Source organism: Brienomyrus brachyistius, chromosome 5, assembly GCF_023856365.1.
Source record: "Brienomyrus brachyistius isolate T26 chromosome 5, BBRACH_0.4, whole genome shotgun sequence".
Lineage (NCBI taxonomy): Eukaryota > Metazoa > Chordata > Actinopteri > Osteoglossiformes > Mormyridae > Brienomyrus > Brienomyrus brachyistius.
Window position 1 is genome coordinate 8,236,559 of NC_064537.1, and position 13,765 is coordinate 8,250,323.

The 13,765-nt window shown below is 47.4% G+C and overlaps 2 protein-coding genes across 7 annotated transcripts; both read right to left on the reverse strand.

Moving 5' to 3' along the window:
• Positions 1-336: 336 nt before the first annotated feature.
• On the reverse strand, positions 337-5,303 carry LOC125742266 (chondroadherin-like protein). The gene is made up of 8 exons (XM_049014129.1): positions 5,146-5,303; positions 4,701-4,886; positions 4,376-4,570; positions 3,944-4,245; positions 2,862-3,360; positions 1,431-2,117; positions 1,174-1,340; positions 337-992 (listed from the first exon to the last, which is right to left on the reverse strand). The coding sequence occupies exons 2-8, from the start codon at positions 4,884-4,886 to the stop codon at positions 722-724; spliced, it is 2,307 nt and encodes a 768-aa protein (XP_048870086.1). The 5' UTR covers positions 5,146-5,303; the 3' UTR covers positions 337-721.
• A 1,435-nt stretch (positions 5,304-6,738) lies between these two features.
• Positions 6,739-13,662, reverse strand: LOC125742267 (ran GTPase-activating protein 1-like). 6 transcript variants are annotated; one of them, XM_049014133.1, is made up of 16 exons: positions 13,558-13,662; positions 12,563-12,682; positions 12,229-12,356; positions 11,151-11,210; positions 10,612-10,791; positions 10,377-10,511; positions 9,903-10,061; positions 9,641-9,754; positions 9,441-9,540; positions 9,255-9,339; positions 8,992-9,115; positions 8,600-8,716; positions 8,376-8,478; positions 8,091-8,179; positions 7,808-7,929; positions 6,739-7,470 (listed from the first exon to the last, which is right to left on the reverse strand). In XM_049014133.1, the coding sequence occupies exons 2-16, from the start codon at positions 12,672-12,674 to the stop codon at positions 7,386-7,388; spliced, it is 1,713 nt and encodes a 570-aa protein (XP_048870090.1). In that variant the 5' UTR covers positions 12,675-12,682; positions 13,558-13,662; the 3' UTR covers positions 6,739-7,385. The 6 variants fall into 6 exon arrangements, with proteins under 6 accessions (XP_048870090.1, XP_048870093.1, XP_048870092.1 ...); XM_049014136.1 differs by lacking the exon at positions 13,558-13,662 and adding an exon at positions 13,414-13,527; XM_049014135.1 differs by lacking the exon at positions 13,558-13,662 and adding an exon at positions 13,200-13,352.
• Positions 13,663-13,765: the final 103 nt, after the last annotated feature.

Below are 13,765 nucleotides of genomic sequence, written 5' to 3' on the forward strand. Positions count from 1 at the left end.
CTTTTAACTCTTTTGTTAAATTAAATGTTTGTACTTTTATGCCACCTAAAGGATAACTGTGGAATTATATTTGCGTTGCACATTAGCCCCCAAGATTGGGGACTCGGATCCTGCTGCCACCGTGGGTGTGGAGTTTAGCTACTCTCCCTAAATCACATGGGTTTCCTTCTTCCTGCAGTCCAGAGACATGCAGTTAAGCCTGTTGCTGTCTCTAAATTGCCCACAGATCGTGATTGTGAGAGTCCCCTGAAACACAGAGGCGTACAGCTGGCGGCGTCCCGCTGCTACAGGAGCGTGTTTTCCCAAGTGGTGTCATTACCGCCCATCACAACTGAGTGCTGGTGAAAAGATTTATTCACAAAGATTAATCAAGAATTAATCAGCCTCTATTATACAGATATGCACACTGGTAATGTAAACACTTCAAAGTGTGTACAAAAATTAAAAAGGGTTAGCAAGGTAATAAAATGCTAATTTTATTTTAACCAGTAGTTTTATAGGTAAGATGGTGTTAAAAATTGTATAATTGTAAAATTGGTGCCATTATCAGTTTCTTTGTTCCCATAATTTCGGGAGAATTAGCTCCAATTTAAGGTTAATTTCTGGTGCCCCTGCCCCCCTCTCCCCCACTCATGTTGTCGTCTTGGGACTTCATTGGTTTGAGCTAAGGGGCTCATGCACAGGGTTGGATTTGCTGTCTCATAGGCCCGTGTGACACTGGTCAAGTGGTCTGTAGGCGGGTGGATCTGTGGTTCTGTGCGGATTTGGGTTTCTTGGTTTTGGGTGCAGATTTAGGATTCTTGGATTTTGGAGTTTTAATGCGCCTGTTTTTTGTGGATTTGACCATTTGCGAGGTTTTGGGAGTTGGGGTAGCAGGTGGTTTCTCCCCAGCACAGCTCTTGAAGACCTGGACATCCTTGACCTTCTCGCCCCGAAGTTCCGGCGGGTGACCGCAGGTGGCTCTTACCTTCAGGTTCACACTCTCGATCCACCTGGGGCAGAGAGAAACAGGTCAAGTTAATGCTGGATAATAATATAAATGTAGAGTTATTTGGTGGAGGGAGGTCATTGCAAATGTCCTAATGATTAAAAGCATTGTAGAGTTTAAGATGCGCATCTCTTTATATCCGGCTTTCCTGTATTGGCTGAGTGAGTGCACAAGAGTCCCCTCACTTGCGCAGGGGCAGCAGTGTGCAGTCACACATCAGAGGGTTCCCACTCAGGTTGATGACCTCCAGGCCTGTTAGGGGACTCAGGCTGGGCAGCGCCTCTAGCTGGTTCTCCTCCAGCAGCAGACTGCGCAGCCCTGAACCCAGGCCGGCCAGAGAATCCTTAGACATCTGTAAGTCAGTCATGAAGCAAAGGCAAAATCAATCAGTATAACGTCAAATTTCCTGAAATTGGGATGACAAACATGATGTGTGTCTCACCTTCTCCAGGCCCATGCCATCAAGATAAAGATGCTTCAGGCTGTCTGCCAATGAGAGGAAGGCTCTGGGTCCCACCCAGCGAACAGGATTCTGGGAGAGGCGGAGCTCGGCCAGGTTAGCCACCTTAGCGAGTGCATCGCTTGGTACCACTTTGAGCTGGTTGGAGTTCAGATGGAGGGTGCTGAGGGCGGGGGCGGGATCAAAAGCACCAGGTGCAACAGAGTTGATATTATTTCCCGTCAGGTACAAGCCAGTGAGCCTCTTGGTGTCTGCGAGGATTCCCTGCTCCAGGTTAGCTATGGTGTTGTTCTCCAAGTGGAGCATAAGGAGGTTGGGAAGAAGTTGAAAAGCTCTACTGGGGAACTTGGCAAACTTATTCTGCTCAAGGTGCAGGTAGGTCAGCTCAGGGATGCCCTTAAAGGCTTCAGCGCTCAAGACGGAGAGATCATTCTCTGACAGGTAGAGATAGACCAGGCTCCTCATCCCATTGAAGGCACCTTTCTCTAGCTCATGGATCTTGCAGCACTGCAGGTGCAGAGAGACCACTTGGGCCAGGCCCGTGAAGCTCTGGCTGGGGATGTAATGGAAGTGGTTTCCCCGGAGGTCCAGCAGACTGGTGTCCAGCGGGAAACCGCGGGGAACCTTAGTGTGGCCACGGTTCTCACAGGTGGAGTGGTTGGTCTCACCCTGGTCAGACAGGGAAGGGAAAGCAAAAGAGCCTGTGACTGCTGTGCAGAATCCAGTAGCCACCTTTTGCCAAACCACTCCTCCCACTCTTTCAACACAACCTCTTAAAGGTCTTTGTTAGCTTTGTAGCTTCTGAATTCATCAGGGTTTCTAATGCAATAAAACTCAGTCAGGCCCACTGGTTGTTTTTTTTTTTTTTTAATCAATGTTATAATTTCGGCCATTCTTAATAATACTGTATTGGATTGTTTTTAATTGTAGGTAATTTTTCTTAATGAAGTTATCCGGGCCCAAGTACCCCCTTCTACAATTTATGACCATGTTGAATCTGTCAGATGAACAGGCTAGTTATGCATTTTTCAAAAAAAAAATACTGCTTCTACTTAATTCTTGGCCTTGAAGTTTTGTCATATTTTAGCAAAAAGCAACTCTTGGGGTAAATAATACATGTATGGAATAACACTTGAGGTAGTGGGGAAAGAGCAAACCACACTTCAGTGGTCAAACCCATTCAAGGCCATTAATGAGAACTAACCAGGGAAGAGTTCGCGTCAGAACAAAACTGTCCGTTTTTAGGGATGACAGTTTTTAACCAGCGGTAGATAGAATTCTCCCACCAGTTCCACATTTAATACCCCAACCAGCAAGATGCTTTTGTTTAGCACGTCTTTGAATCTTATGTTCTAGTTGGCCACCTTCCAAGCTGCGAAGTTAGCTCCAAGCTGTCAGCGTGCCTCCCCTTACCTCGCAGATGCAGTTGGCAGGACACTGGACCTTGTAGCGGGGCTCGGGTGTGGTGAGTAGGGCGGTCCTGCTCATCTCCTCCATCTCCGCTTTCAGCATGGCCTCCTGGCTCAGGCATCGTAGGTCGGGGGGGTGTATCGTTCTTAGATTCTCTCCAGAGAGGTAAGGGGGCCCGGCGCAGGCCCCCAGCAGCCGGACGCGGCCCCGGATGGTCCACTCCATCAGCGGCCGCAGGTAGCAGCTGCAGTAGACCGGGTTGCCGGTTAGGTTGAGTCGCAACAAGGACTCGGGGCCAATGAGTGGGTGCAGGATGCGCAGCTGGTTGTGGCTGAGGTCCAGATGGGCCAGCCGGGGTGCCGAGGCCAGAGCCATCTGCGAGAAGTCTTGCAGGGACATGTGGTCCAGCGAGAGGTGGGCAAGCTTGGGCATGACCACAGTTTCCTCACCCAGGTAGGTCATGGGGTTGTGACTGAGCTCCAGACGGATCAACTCAGGCAGTCTGCAAGGAAAAGAGTCTGGTGATGAGGATCAGACACAAGGAGGCCGGAGGGTGCAGTAAAAATCCATAAGAACACAGCAAGATCAGTCTTCTGGACTCGACTTACTTCAACCACCTACATGGAAAATTCTTCCATCTAAGCACTCCAGCACTATAACTCCTGAACTTTATTAGCATTTTTGTGTGTGCAGCACAGTAGCCCATGGTTCGAATCCCAAACCTGTTCTGTGGGCTTGCATGTTCTCCCATGTGCCATGTAGGGAGACGCTCTGCTTTTCACCTACTGACCAAAAAATCAGCTACTAGGAATCTGGCTCCCCTACATCCCCCAGTGTGTGAATGTGTGCCAATGGTCTGATATCCCATCTAGGGTGTTCTGCAGTCCCAGCCTCCCTGCGACCTTCTACTGGATAAGTGGTTGCAAGATGGACAGATATGTCCATTCTGAACACCTGAATACATTTCTGATACTTCTTGGCAAGGCCTTCAGATTGCACAGGAACACAGTGTACTGCAGCACAGCATTCACAATAACCGCATACCCAAGCAGGCAGAGGGCCTCCCCCAGCAGGGGGCGCTGTACCTGGTCATGGTCAACGTCGGGAAGAACTGCAGCTCGTTGTGGTCCAGGCTGAGGCGGAGAAGAGTGAAGAGGCCGGCGAAGGCCTCCACAGCCAAGTTATTCAGCGAGTTGTGACTGAGGCGCAGCCACTTGATGGCCTGCAGGCCCTGGAAGGCCATGTTGGGCAGGTAGACCAGCCGGTTGTGGGCGAGGGACAGCAGACTGATGGAGCTCAGCTGGGAAAAAGCCCCTGGCTGGATCTCCTCCACCAGGTTATGGTCGAGGAGGAGCTGCTTCAGCGATGAGAGCCCATCAAATGACTCCTGTCCGCCGGAACAATGAAACATTCGTGTCAGTCTCAGTGTTGACTGCAGAGGGAATCTAGTTATTCACAGTGGAATTCAATATATCGTACTGGTGTCTCCCCAGAAAAGCAGAGCACAGCTGCCGTACCTGGTAAAGAATGGCTATTTTGTTACTGGCCAGGTTGAGGTGGACCAGGCGACCCAGGCCCCGGAAAGCCCCCACGCGCACCCTCTGAATGTCGCACCGCTGCAGGGAGAGGTGCGTCAGGTAGGGCGTGTGCTGAAACGCCCCTGTCGGCAGCTCCTGGATGGCATTCCCCTTCAGGTCCAGCTTCAGAGTGATCTGAGGCGAGGGAGGGGCACAAGGAAATAGGAGATGGTGAGAATAGGGGATAGCCAGAAAAAAACAAGTTTTGGAGAAAGTAGTTTTGTGATTGTAGTCCCTAGGTCAGTTCATGCTGCCCTCCCCTCACCTCGTTGATAGTGGGCGGAACCTGTGTTAGGTTTTTGTTGACACAGGTCACGGTGAGCTGAATGCTGTCACACACGCACACCCTGGGGCATCTGCCGAGACGCACAGCGGTAACACAAAGGAGTTGCAAGAGCGCCCCTGCAGCCCAAGACAAAACGGTGCGCTCCATGGGACGCGCCTGCGCCATCTAGGAAGAAATGAATTCATTCAATTAAACAACATAAAAGGTGGTGACACCACCGGCTCATTTAGGTATGATATCTATATTTAACAATGTTTTTTTTTTCTCCGGCCAGTCGTCTCAGCTGGTTCCCACGCATTCACTCGTTAAATTTCCAGACAAGTAAAATGCTGCGCGTTTCTTTAGAGTCGTCGCACATTTCTATTTCAAACACGCATTTCCAATTTTAAAACTTTTGAAACTATGAATTATTTTGTCGACTTACCTTCGTGAGTTTGGAAGGAAATCGGCCGTTTTCTTCGTATCACAATTGACATGTACATTCGCCTGTATACCTCTTCAGTGAGAGTGCAAGTTATAAAATACCAAAATTATTCCACAATAGGCTATACGTGTGCATCTGCTCTGACCATTTCCTTTTTAGATTTAAAAAGACAAACGCGAGGAAAGCGAGCACGTTTAGATCAATTTAACTGCAGTCCAGTCTTAAAGTAACGCCGTCTTTCGGAAAGTGACACGTCTTCGATACATTTCTGAACCTCTCACTTTGTCCAACAGAGTTTCAAATCGACTTTGTGGCAACTCGGAAATGGAGTTCCAGTTTACACAACTCATTTTGCATTTCTGAAACAAATATTAGCAACAGATAAATTATTGCTGCGATTGTTTAGTTTTGCGGGTGTAACCTACTCTTCTGTGGCCCCTATTCTGCTTGGGGCTGAATTTAAGCACCCTAGACCAATATAAACTGTTACAACATTACTGGATGGAATAACAGCCGCAAATAATCTTATTTATAAAAGAATATGATCGTCCCGCGGATTAGAATGACTTCGATTTTTTCTCTCGTTGTGGCAGACGCGTACGTGTTTAATAAACAAAAATAAATATCGGTCATTTATACCCTATCAGATCAGATTCCCATGTTTATAGGGCAATTTTTATAAATAATATAAGACGTAGCATTATTCGGGGCTGTGGACCCTATAGGTACTACTTCCACCAGCAACACACAAAGTCGACGTTAAGTGAAACTAAGCAAATATCAGTCGTGACTGCAAAATAGTTTTCTAATTGACGTTACTTCTGATACTGGGTGAGCTTAATGCTATGTGACAGGGAGATGTGACGCAGAAGAACGCTACGGCTATCCAAGATGAAGCGAAATTAATTGATTATACAGTATTACCCCAAGATGGTAAAATCACAAGATTATATACCGCTGCAGTTGACGAAACTCGTCTCTATAACGTTTGTTTGGCGCCAGATACTTTGTTTAGTTTGGATGCAAAGTCTGCGCTGCGATTCGCTACCTACGTCTGCACATATTTCGGCACGATTTTAAATCGATTTGCAATAGTTTGTGTATGGTTATATGTATTATGATTTAGAATCGAGCATTCCCCTTGTAATCCCGAGTCGATGTATAAAACCCAAGGTGAAAATACGGTATTGTTTCTAATCTTAGAGGTGCCGAGCAGATAGTGACTAACTTCATCGTTACTCCTCTTTGAAGTTCATAATCACACCCCGTATGGCAAAGGTACGTTCCATTGGGAGGTGGATTGTCGTGAAATTAGGGGGGTGGGGGGGGGGACATCATCTCAACCTCCAAATTATGGGCATACACACATTAGTGTGAGTGTCAGCAAGTCGAAACAGAAAATGGAGAGAGGAACTAAATATGAGTGTAATAAGCCATACTAAGTGTGATCCTAGCAAAAGTTGGTCAATGGGCAACCTTATACCAATCTATAATGTGGCTAAACGCCCTTTGTAATTTTGATGTTAAAGCAAAATCTATATTTGACAGAACATGCCTCCTTCAAACCAATACAGATTAGCAAGACGAGTTAAATGTCTGTTTTTAGAAAAGTATAATAGAACATATCACTGAAATTATACAGCAGACAGATATGAAATAACTGAGCACTGAGCCTGATTACATTTCCCTTCCTACATGCGCCCAGGACGGTACCATAACCTCAGCGAGCGGCTAAGCGAATGACCTGTTCCTGTGCAGAACAACCATGATCCTTCCTCAAAAGGTCAGATATCAGTACCAAAAGACAGGCTGCGACATGTATGCAGTGTAAACGACAGAAACAACATCCATTAGAAAAAGGCACTGATGCGTAGAAGCCTCCCAGCTGGGCTGGGTCACCATTCACACCCCTATAGATCACAGTCCGGTGCAGGAAATCTGAATCTACCCATGTTTTCATACATAGTCCCTTCTCCATACTTTTGTAACAAATAAGCAGCACAGTAATAAAACTCTTCTGATGTTGATATGCAGCCTTCAGTTGCTCTGCTGGAGTTGAACACGGAGCGTCCGTGTTTGCCCAGTCGTGCAGCAGCACAGCAAGGTGGTGCGTGTCTGTCTGTGGGTGTGAGAGACAGTCTGTGTGTCCTGAGTGGAGCATAGTACAGGCTGCTTCAGAGCCTTGGTCCAGTACTGCCCAGGATGTAGCACTTTGGCGGTCCTGGGCCATGGGGTCGCTCTCAGCACTCCAGTCGGATCCTTCTTTCCAAGGTGGTCTTGAGGTTGTTCCAAGCGCTGGCACAGGATTCAAAGGCTTGGCTTTGCCTAGAGCACAAGCAGGAACAGACATGCAACCACACACACACACGTGCATTACCATACCGCAGCTAACAAGGGCCTATCAGGGTATGCATAAATACAACCTGTTTTAAGCAATATAACAAAAAATATTTGTTTTCATTCATCATATTAACATTTAAGTAATTTGCAGATGCTATTATCCAAAACGGCACACACCCTATTAAAATTTTTTCAAACAACAACTATTATTCAAACAACGCAGTATCTCAGAATTAGATTTTTTTTTTAATTAGTGTTATAAAACCTCTCTTTTGTATTTCTTTAGCTAGGGCACAAAGACCAAGGGAAGACCCAGACTTACCGGGACACAAGAGCGTCCAGCGTGCCGAGGTGGTCCCTCGGGAAGTAGACCTGCCGCACCACATGCTCCAAGACCAGCAGATGACCTGGCACCACCGGAAGGGTCTTCGCATTGTCCTCGTTCTGGAAAAAAGAAGCGCGACAGTGAGAAAAGGGACAAGGAAGCATTAGTAAAGCCTGTATTTGCGTTGTATGGGGGGGCAGGCTGATATATTACCGAAGAATCACAGCGACAGATGTGGGCTTACTGGTCGGTAAGGCTGACTTGTTTCATTTGCATTTACCTTGAGCAGCGCCAACATCGTCATCAGGCTGGAGATGAAGTCGTAGGTCTGGAAGGACGGACAGGAGAAGGCCTTCTTCAGCAATGCGTCTGTATGGGTGATGGAGGGAGACAGTTGATCAACATGGAGGGAATCAGCTACTTTAAAATGATACCATCTTGTATTAAAGTAGTAAGACTTGTAATATGAAAACAGAGAGGATACGTCAGCACCCAGGTTATTGCTCTGCGGTCATCAGTATTACCATGCAGTACAGAAGCAGTGTACATCAAACAAGTTCCTCACCAGTGCTCTCCAGCACAGCTCTCCTGACCTCGGGATCTTCTCCATACACAGACGAGATCTTCAGGAACATCGCTGCTGTCTTGCCAGCGTCTGACACGTCGACCTGGTCAGGAGGGGAGGGCTGTCAAATCTTCGGTTCGTCTGAATTGGGAAGACCCAGACGTCCGGCTGCCTCCCTGCTCCACTTAAATGGTGCATGTAGGAGTTCCAAGTCGTCTGCTTACCTGTTGCTCGATCAGCAGGCTCCGCTTGGTTCCGAGGTCGAGTAGCTTGCCGGGAGAGGGGGCGCTGAGGAAGGAGTCAATGTCCACAGGTATCGAGGACTCGTCGGGTGTGGACACCTAAGAAAATGACGAAAAAGATGATGGAGGGCATCAGAAAGCTTTACTATGACCCAGCAAAGGAGACATGGAGCTCGTAGAAACACCATTTACTTTAGAAGAACATTTTCCTCAGAGAACCACATCAAGCACATTAGACTGTTATAGTGTGTTTCAGCTGCTGAATCTTTGATTAAAAAAACAAAAAAAAAAACACAGAAATTCAGCCTGATTTTGGATTTGTGATCTGGTTTGCAGCTCCCGTCTCCCTTGACTCTCCGTCCACATCTCCTTACCCCATTTCCTGTTACTGCAACTGGTTCTTCGCCTTCCTCATCCTGAAGCTCAGAATCTTCGTCCTCCTCCTCTTCTTCGCTATCAGCATCCTCTTCATCATCCTCCAGCTCTCCCTCATCATCACTGTGGTTGGAGGACACATGGAATATATCACAACAACTACGATCCTCCCAGAGATAAACCCCCCCGCAGGTACTGCTATCAGGTTATTTGCTCACGGGCAACCAACAGGTCACACTGAAGGTCAGGACCACCCCCATACCTGAGTGAGCACAAGGTGTTGCCCATGTTCATGGCGTCCATGGTGTCCTTCAGAGCCTCACAGCCCTCCTCACCCAGACAATTACCTGAGCACGAGACAGACATAAGCACACACACATAACTGAGATGACATCACCTCATTAGATGACTTTGGGTGGTCAGTTGGTGCGTGTCTCTATACGAATACCATTAAGGTCCAGCTTCTCCAGCTGGCTTTTGTCCTTAACAGCATGAGCCACCAGCAGAGCTGCTTCCTCCGTTATCTCACCGAATGAGAGATTGAGCTCCTGCAGTTAGAGACGAAATCAATGCAGTGATAAAGCAGCAGGTTCTCTCTGACACGGCTTGAGTGCCCAGTGCACAGAAAAGATGTATAGCTGACGGTACCTTAAGGATGGGCAACCCTTCTCTCAGGGCTTCAGCTATGGCCAAGGCACCTTCGGAGCGCACCAGGCAGTCGCCAAAATTGATCACCTGGACATTGCGCAGGTAGGTCAGGGCCTAAGAGGGACAGGATACGGGGCATATGTAAGTTTAAGTCCCTACCATTTTCGTCACCCGGACCCAGAGATGCTCCGTTGTGGGAAGAACACTAGTGTAAACAGGCTGTACAGCCGAGGGTCCATTCTGCATTCCGCTGTCTCGCTACCTTCGCCATGGCGATGGCGCCTTTCTTGGTGAACGTGTTGTCGTTGAAGTTTAGCACACGCAGCTGTGGATTGAACTGCATGGCGCCGGCCACAGCCCTCACCCCCCGATGGTTGATGCCGTTCTGGGGCATGTGCACCTCCTCCAGGCTACCCAGCACCTGCCAGACAGAAAAAAAGGAGCTTCTAATCGATGATAAACAGCTTAGGAAAAGCCAGCTCTCACACCAGTGGACCAGCCTGCCCAGTGTCGTCATAGTAACGCTCCCAGCCTCTCATTCTGTGCATAACATTTGTAAGCTATATATACCATAACAGATTAACATCATATACACAGAATTTAAATAACTTCCTCTAGATTATAGTTCTTCTACAAGGAGCTGGACCCTCTCTACTGATACTCGCAGATCAGTAACCTAGCAGCAAGCACCTGTTGTCATAGCAACAGGAGGACGAGTATGTCCGAGCCGGGGTACCTGGAAAGCTTGTGCGAGCGCTGTGGCCCCTTCATTTTCCAGCCGGTTCCGCCCAGCGACAAACACCTTGAGCCGGAAGGCCGTGCCCAGCATCGCAGACTGTGTGTGGCACTCCATCAATGCTGCAGCGAGGATCTGTACACACATCCAGGTTCACTTTTCTACAGCTTGGTTTTCATGCAAATTCTGCTAATGAAAACCTGCAATAAATAAATATCTTTTATCGACGCTGCACCTTGCCGCCCCCGACTCCCATGCCGCAGTTGTTCAACCGCAGTTCCCGGAGGCTGTGGCAGGAGGCGCTCTTGAGCAGCGCCTCGATCCCCCTCACACCATCGGGTCCGAAAGCATTGTCACTCAGGTCTAGCTCAGTCAGCCGTGCCCCTGCTCTTATCAGACCATTGCCCAGGGAGGTCTGGAAATGAGTGGGGGGGGGGGGGAGAGAGGACTCAGCACAGCACAGCTATCGCATCAAACAGGAAAGTTAACAAATTGCAACCTTACTCTAACCTTAACAAAGTACTATAAATGAACAATGTAAAGTCTGATACCCAAGCCAGACATGGAGACATGCTACGTAGTTTAATGCTTTTCAGGCTAAATTTTTATTCTAATAGTCCACTTATAATGTCAAATAATGCCGATAATTAGCAAAATATTGTTAATTCTCACCTTCATCTCCTTTAACCACAGAACGGAGTGAAAACCCCAGGAGAAAAAAAAAAAATACGGGAAAACCAGACAGTCCTGCAGGGTCAAGCAGAGGATACTTACCAACGCTGGAGGGATCTCAGATCGCAGGCGGCCGGTGAACATGTCACTCCAGTAGCAGAACTGCGAAGAACGAAACGACAGCCAGGTGTACTGGGTGTCTAAGCACACTTACCAGCACTGCACTATCACACTGCGATTATATCGGGCATGTGCAGTAATCACCAGGACTTTAGATGATGCGTGTAGAAATTCGTCCGGGCGCTGGCTTTTCGGTACTATACCGACGTTAAGTAACACCCATAATTCCATAGGCAGCTTAGTACTACTCATAAAATATCAATGAGAGGCATATTGTTCTTTATTCTTTGGCTTAATAAATCTATCAGACTGCAACAAGTACCACCACACCACTGATGTCTTTTTACCTCGTTTTTCCATAACATCTCTTCTTTTAAAAGATGTCGTGGCTGCTGAGCTGTCCCTTTCTTCACTGCCACCTCAGTGTAGCTCAATGTAGATTTTTAATATTTTAAATTGCGACCTGCCCGTTTCAGTTAATATTCCGGACAGTCAATGTTTCGTCTGATGAAGAACTTTAATATTACAAACACAGATTTTAATGTAATGAACAAGGTAATATTACAGTAATGGAGCGTATTACATAGCAGAAAATCATGACAATATAAAAACCAAAGGAACACCACAAAGATCAGCTTCTCCACTATCACAGAGGCAAAGGGACATGCTGCACCCCTCCGCCCAAACTAAACTAAGCAGGAAGTCACCAAGTGCTACTGCCATTTCCTCCACGAGAAGCGCAGACTGCTCAGCATTTGTCATATTTCTCTCCAGATTTGCTCCCTCGCTACCTACGCAGTGCAAACAGATCTTATGATGCTTTTAGGAATGTGTGAACATGGAGTCAGTTTCACAGTTGCGATGTCGCCATGTTGCCATGTGCTGTTAGCAAAGCTAAAGGCTTATTTATTTTTACCCAGGAACAAATGAGAAACAAATGCATTTTTGTCCCTGAAACAAGCTGAGTAACACAGTCCTAAGTAAGAGAAAAAAAAAAAAAAAAACACACACAAAGCCAGCAGGCCTGCCACACTGGACCTCTGGCCTGATAGGTTCCTACCTGCAGCTGACTCTTGCTCTCCAGTGCCCTGGCGATGGCCATTGCGGCCTCCACGCCCACTGTGTTCCCCTCCAGCCTCAAGGCCTGCAGCTCCCGGAAAGCCTCGATTTCTCGCACCAACTCCTCCACTATGCAAGAAGCAGAAAATCAGCTCTAACACTTGCCTGTGCACCAACATGCTACACACCACAGCCAAGGATGAGAGGAGCCGAGCCATTAGTGATCCACACCACAGCTCTGCAGGACATAAAAGATGACGATTCTGTACCAGTAGGCAGCTCTTCCGCTGCTTGTGCTCACACTGAACCCGTTACTGCAAGCGGCTTATTCTCACCAGACTGGGCGCTGTCCAGCTTCAATCCTCGGCCCTTGAAACTCAGCTCTCCATCCCCCACCTGGGTCTTGGCCAGAGAGTCAGCCAGCTGAGCGATGTCGATCGAAGCCATCCGGTTACCTGTACAACAGACACCACACCACATGGTAAGTGTGATGGGAGACAACAACATCCGTGCACACATTTAAAATCACTGCACATAAACTTACATGCATTTTATAAGATTCAATTAACAACAGCAGACTTAGTAATAATTTCACAGCAAGCAACTGCCCTCCCATTCAGAACTTTCATGTGCCGTATGCTGTCTGGGATGGATAGGGTGGAAGATAAGATTTCAGATTATCGATCCTTACATTTCATGTCACACATTAAGGGTTGTGAAGCCTACTCTCAGTCAAAAAGCGTAATAGAATAAAAAGTTGTAGATCACCAAGCCCTGTACCTATATGCAACAAGGCTGCCGGTGTACCTGCTACGCGATAGTGAAACCAGGCACCAGACCATTGCGACATCAAATCAGGCAAAAGTTTGCCAACTCTCTTCAGAAAAAACGGCTAAGTTTTGTACGTGATAAAATAGCGACTACTGAACGAACTACTTTGTGGAGATTAAGTAACAGCATCCGATAACTAACTAGGAAGGCGAAGTTCCGGTACACACTGCTAATTCATCCAGCCGCGGGCGCATTTTTACCGCCAGTTGAATGCCTAAAGAAACGACAGAATTCAGAAACTATTAAATTACATATTATCAATCAGCGTTTGAATTTCGAAAAGTGATAAACACAAATATCACCACCCGAATAAAAAAGTGCCTTTGAAAAAGTTAACGAACATCAGCGGCCTTACCGCGCGCTCATCGTTCCACGAGCTGCGCAGTTGGTGGCGGTGCTGTGGACCGGTATCCTAACTCCGATCTACACAATAACCTGGCTGCCAGTGGACCAAGATCTGACCAACATACCGAAAATGGAACAAATAAATGTAAACTACCTTAAGATGCTGTGTAAAGACTCGGCTTTTCCTTGTCCGTCACACCAGCTCCCGCTCTGCTGTCACTATGTGACGTCTGAGCTGTTTGAGTCCGTAGCAACAAAGCAGAGGTGCTCACGGGAAGTGTAGTCGCAGCCGATTTGATAATGTGCACCCAGTGTCTGGGTTCTCACAATTCGTTCCCGTCTCGGTTCACTTGTGAATTTAG

Excerpts from the sequence above, each read along its gene's own strand:
- LOC125742266 (XM_049014129.1), bottom strand. The coding sequence starts at position 4,886 with ATGGCGCAGGCGCGTCCCATGGAGCGCACCGTTTTGTCTTGGGCTGCA. Across the intron at positions 4,571-4,700 it reads TTCCGCCCACTATCAACGAG|ATCACTCTGAAGCTGGACCT; the intron begins GTGAGGGGAGGG and ends CCCTCGCCTCAG. Across the intron at positions 1,341-1,430 it reads ATGGCATGGGCCTGGAGAAG|ATGTCTAAGGATTCTCTGGC; the intron begins GTGAGACACACA and ends ACTGACTTACAG.
- LOC125742267 (XM_049014130.1), bottom strand. The coding sequence starts at position 13,077 with ATGTCGCAATGGTCTGGTGCCTGGTTTCACTATCGCGTAGCAG. Across the intron at positions 10,512-10,611 it reads TGGGAGTCGGGGGCGGCAAG|ATCCTCGCTGCAGCATTGAT; the intron begins GTGCAGCGTCGA and ends ATGTGTGTACAG. Across the intron at positions 8,479-8,599 it reads GCCTGCTGATCGAGCAACAG|GTCGACGTGTCAGACGCTGG; the intron begins GTAAGCAGACGA and ends CCTCCTGACCAG.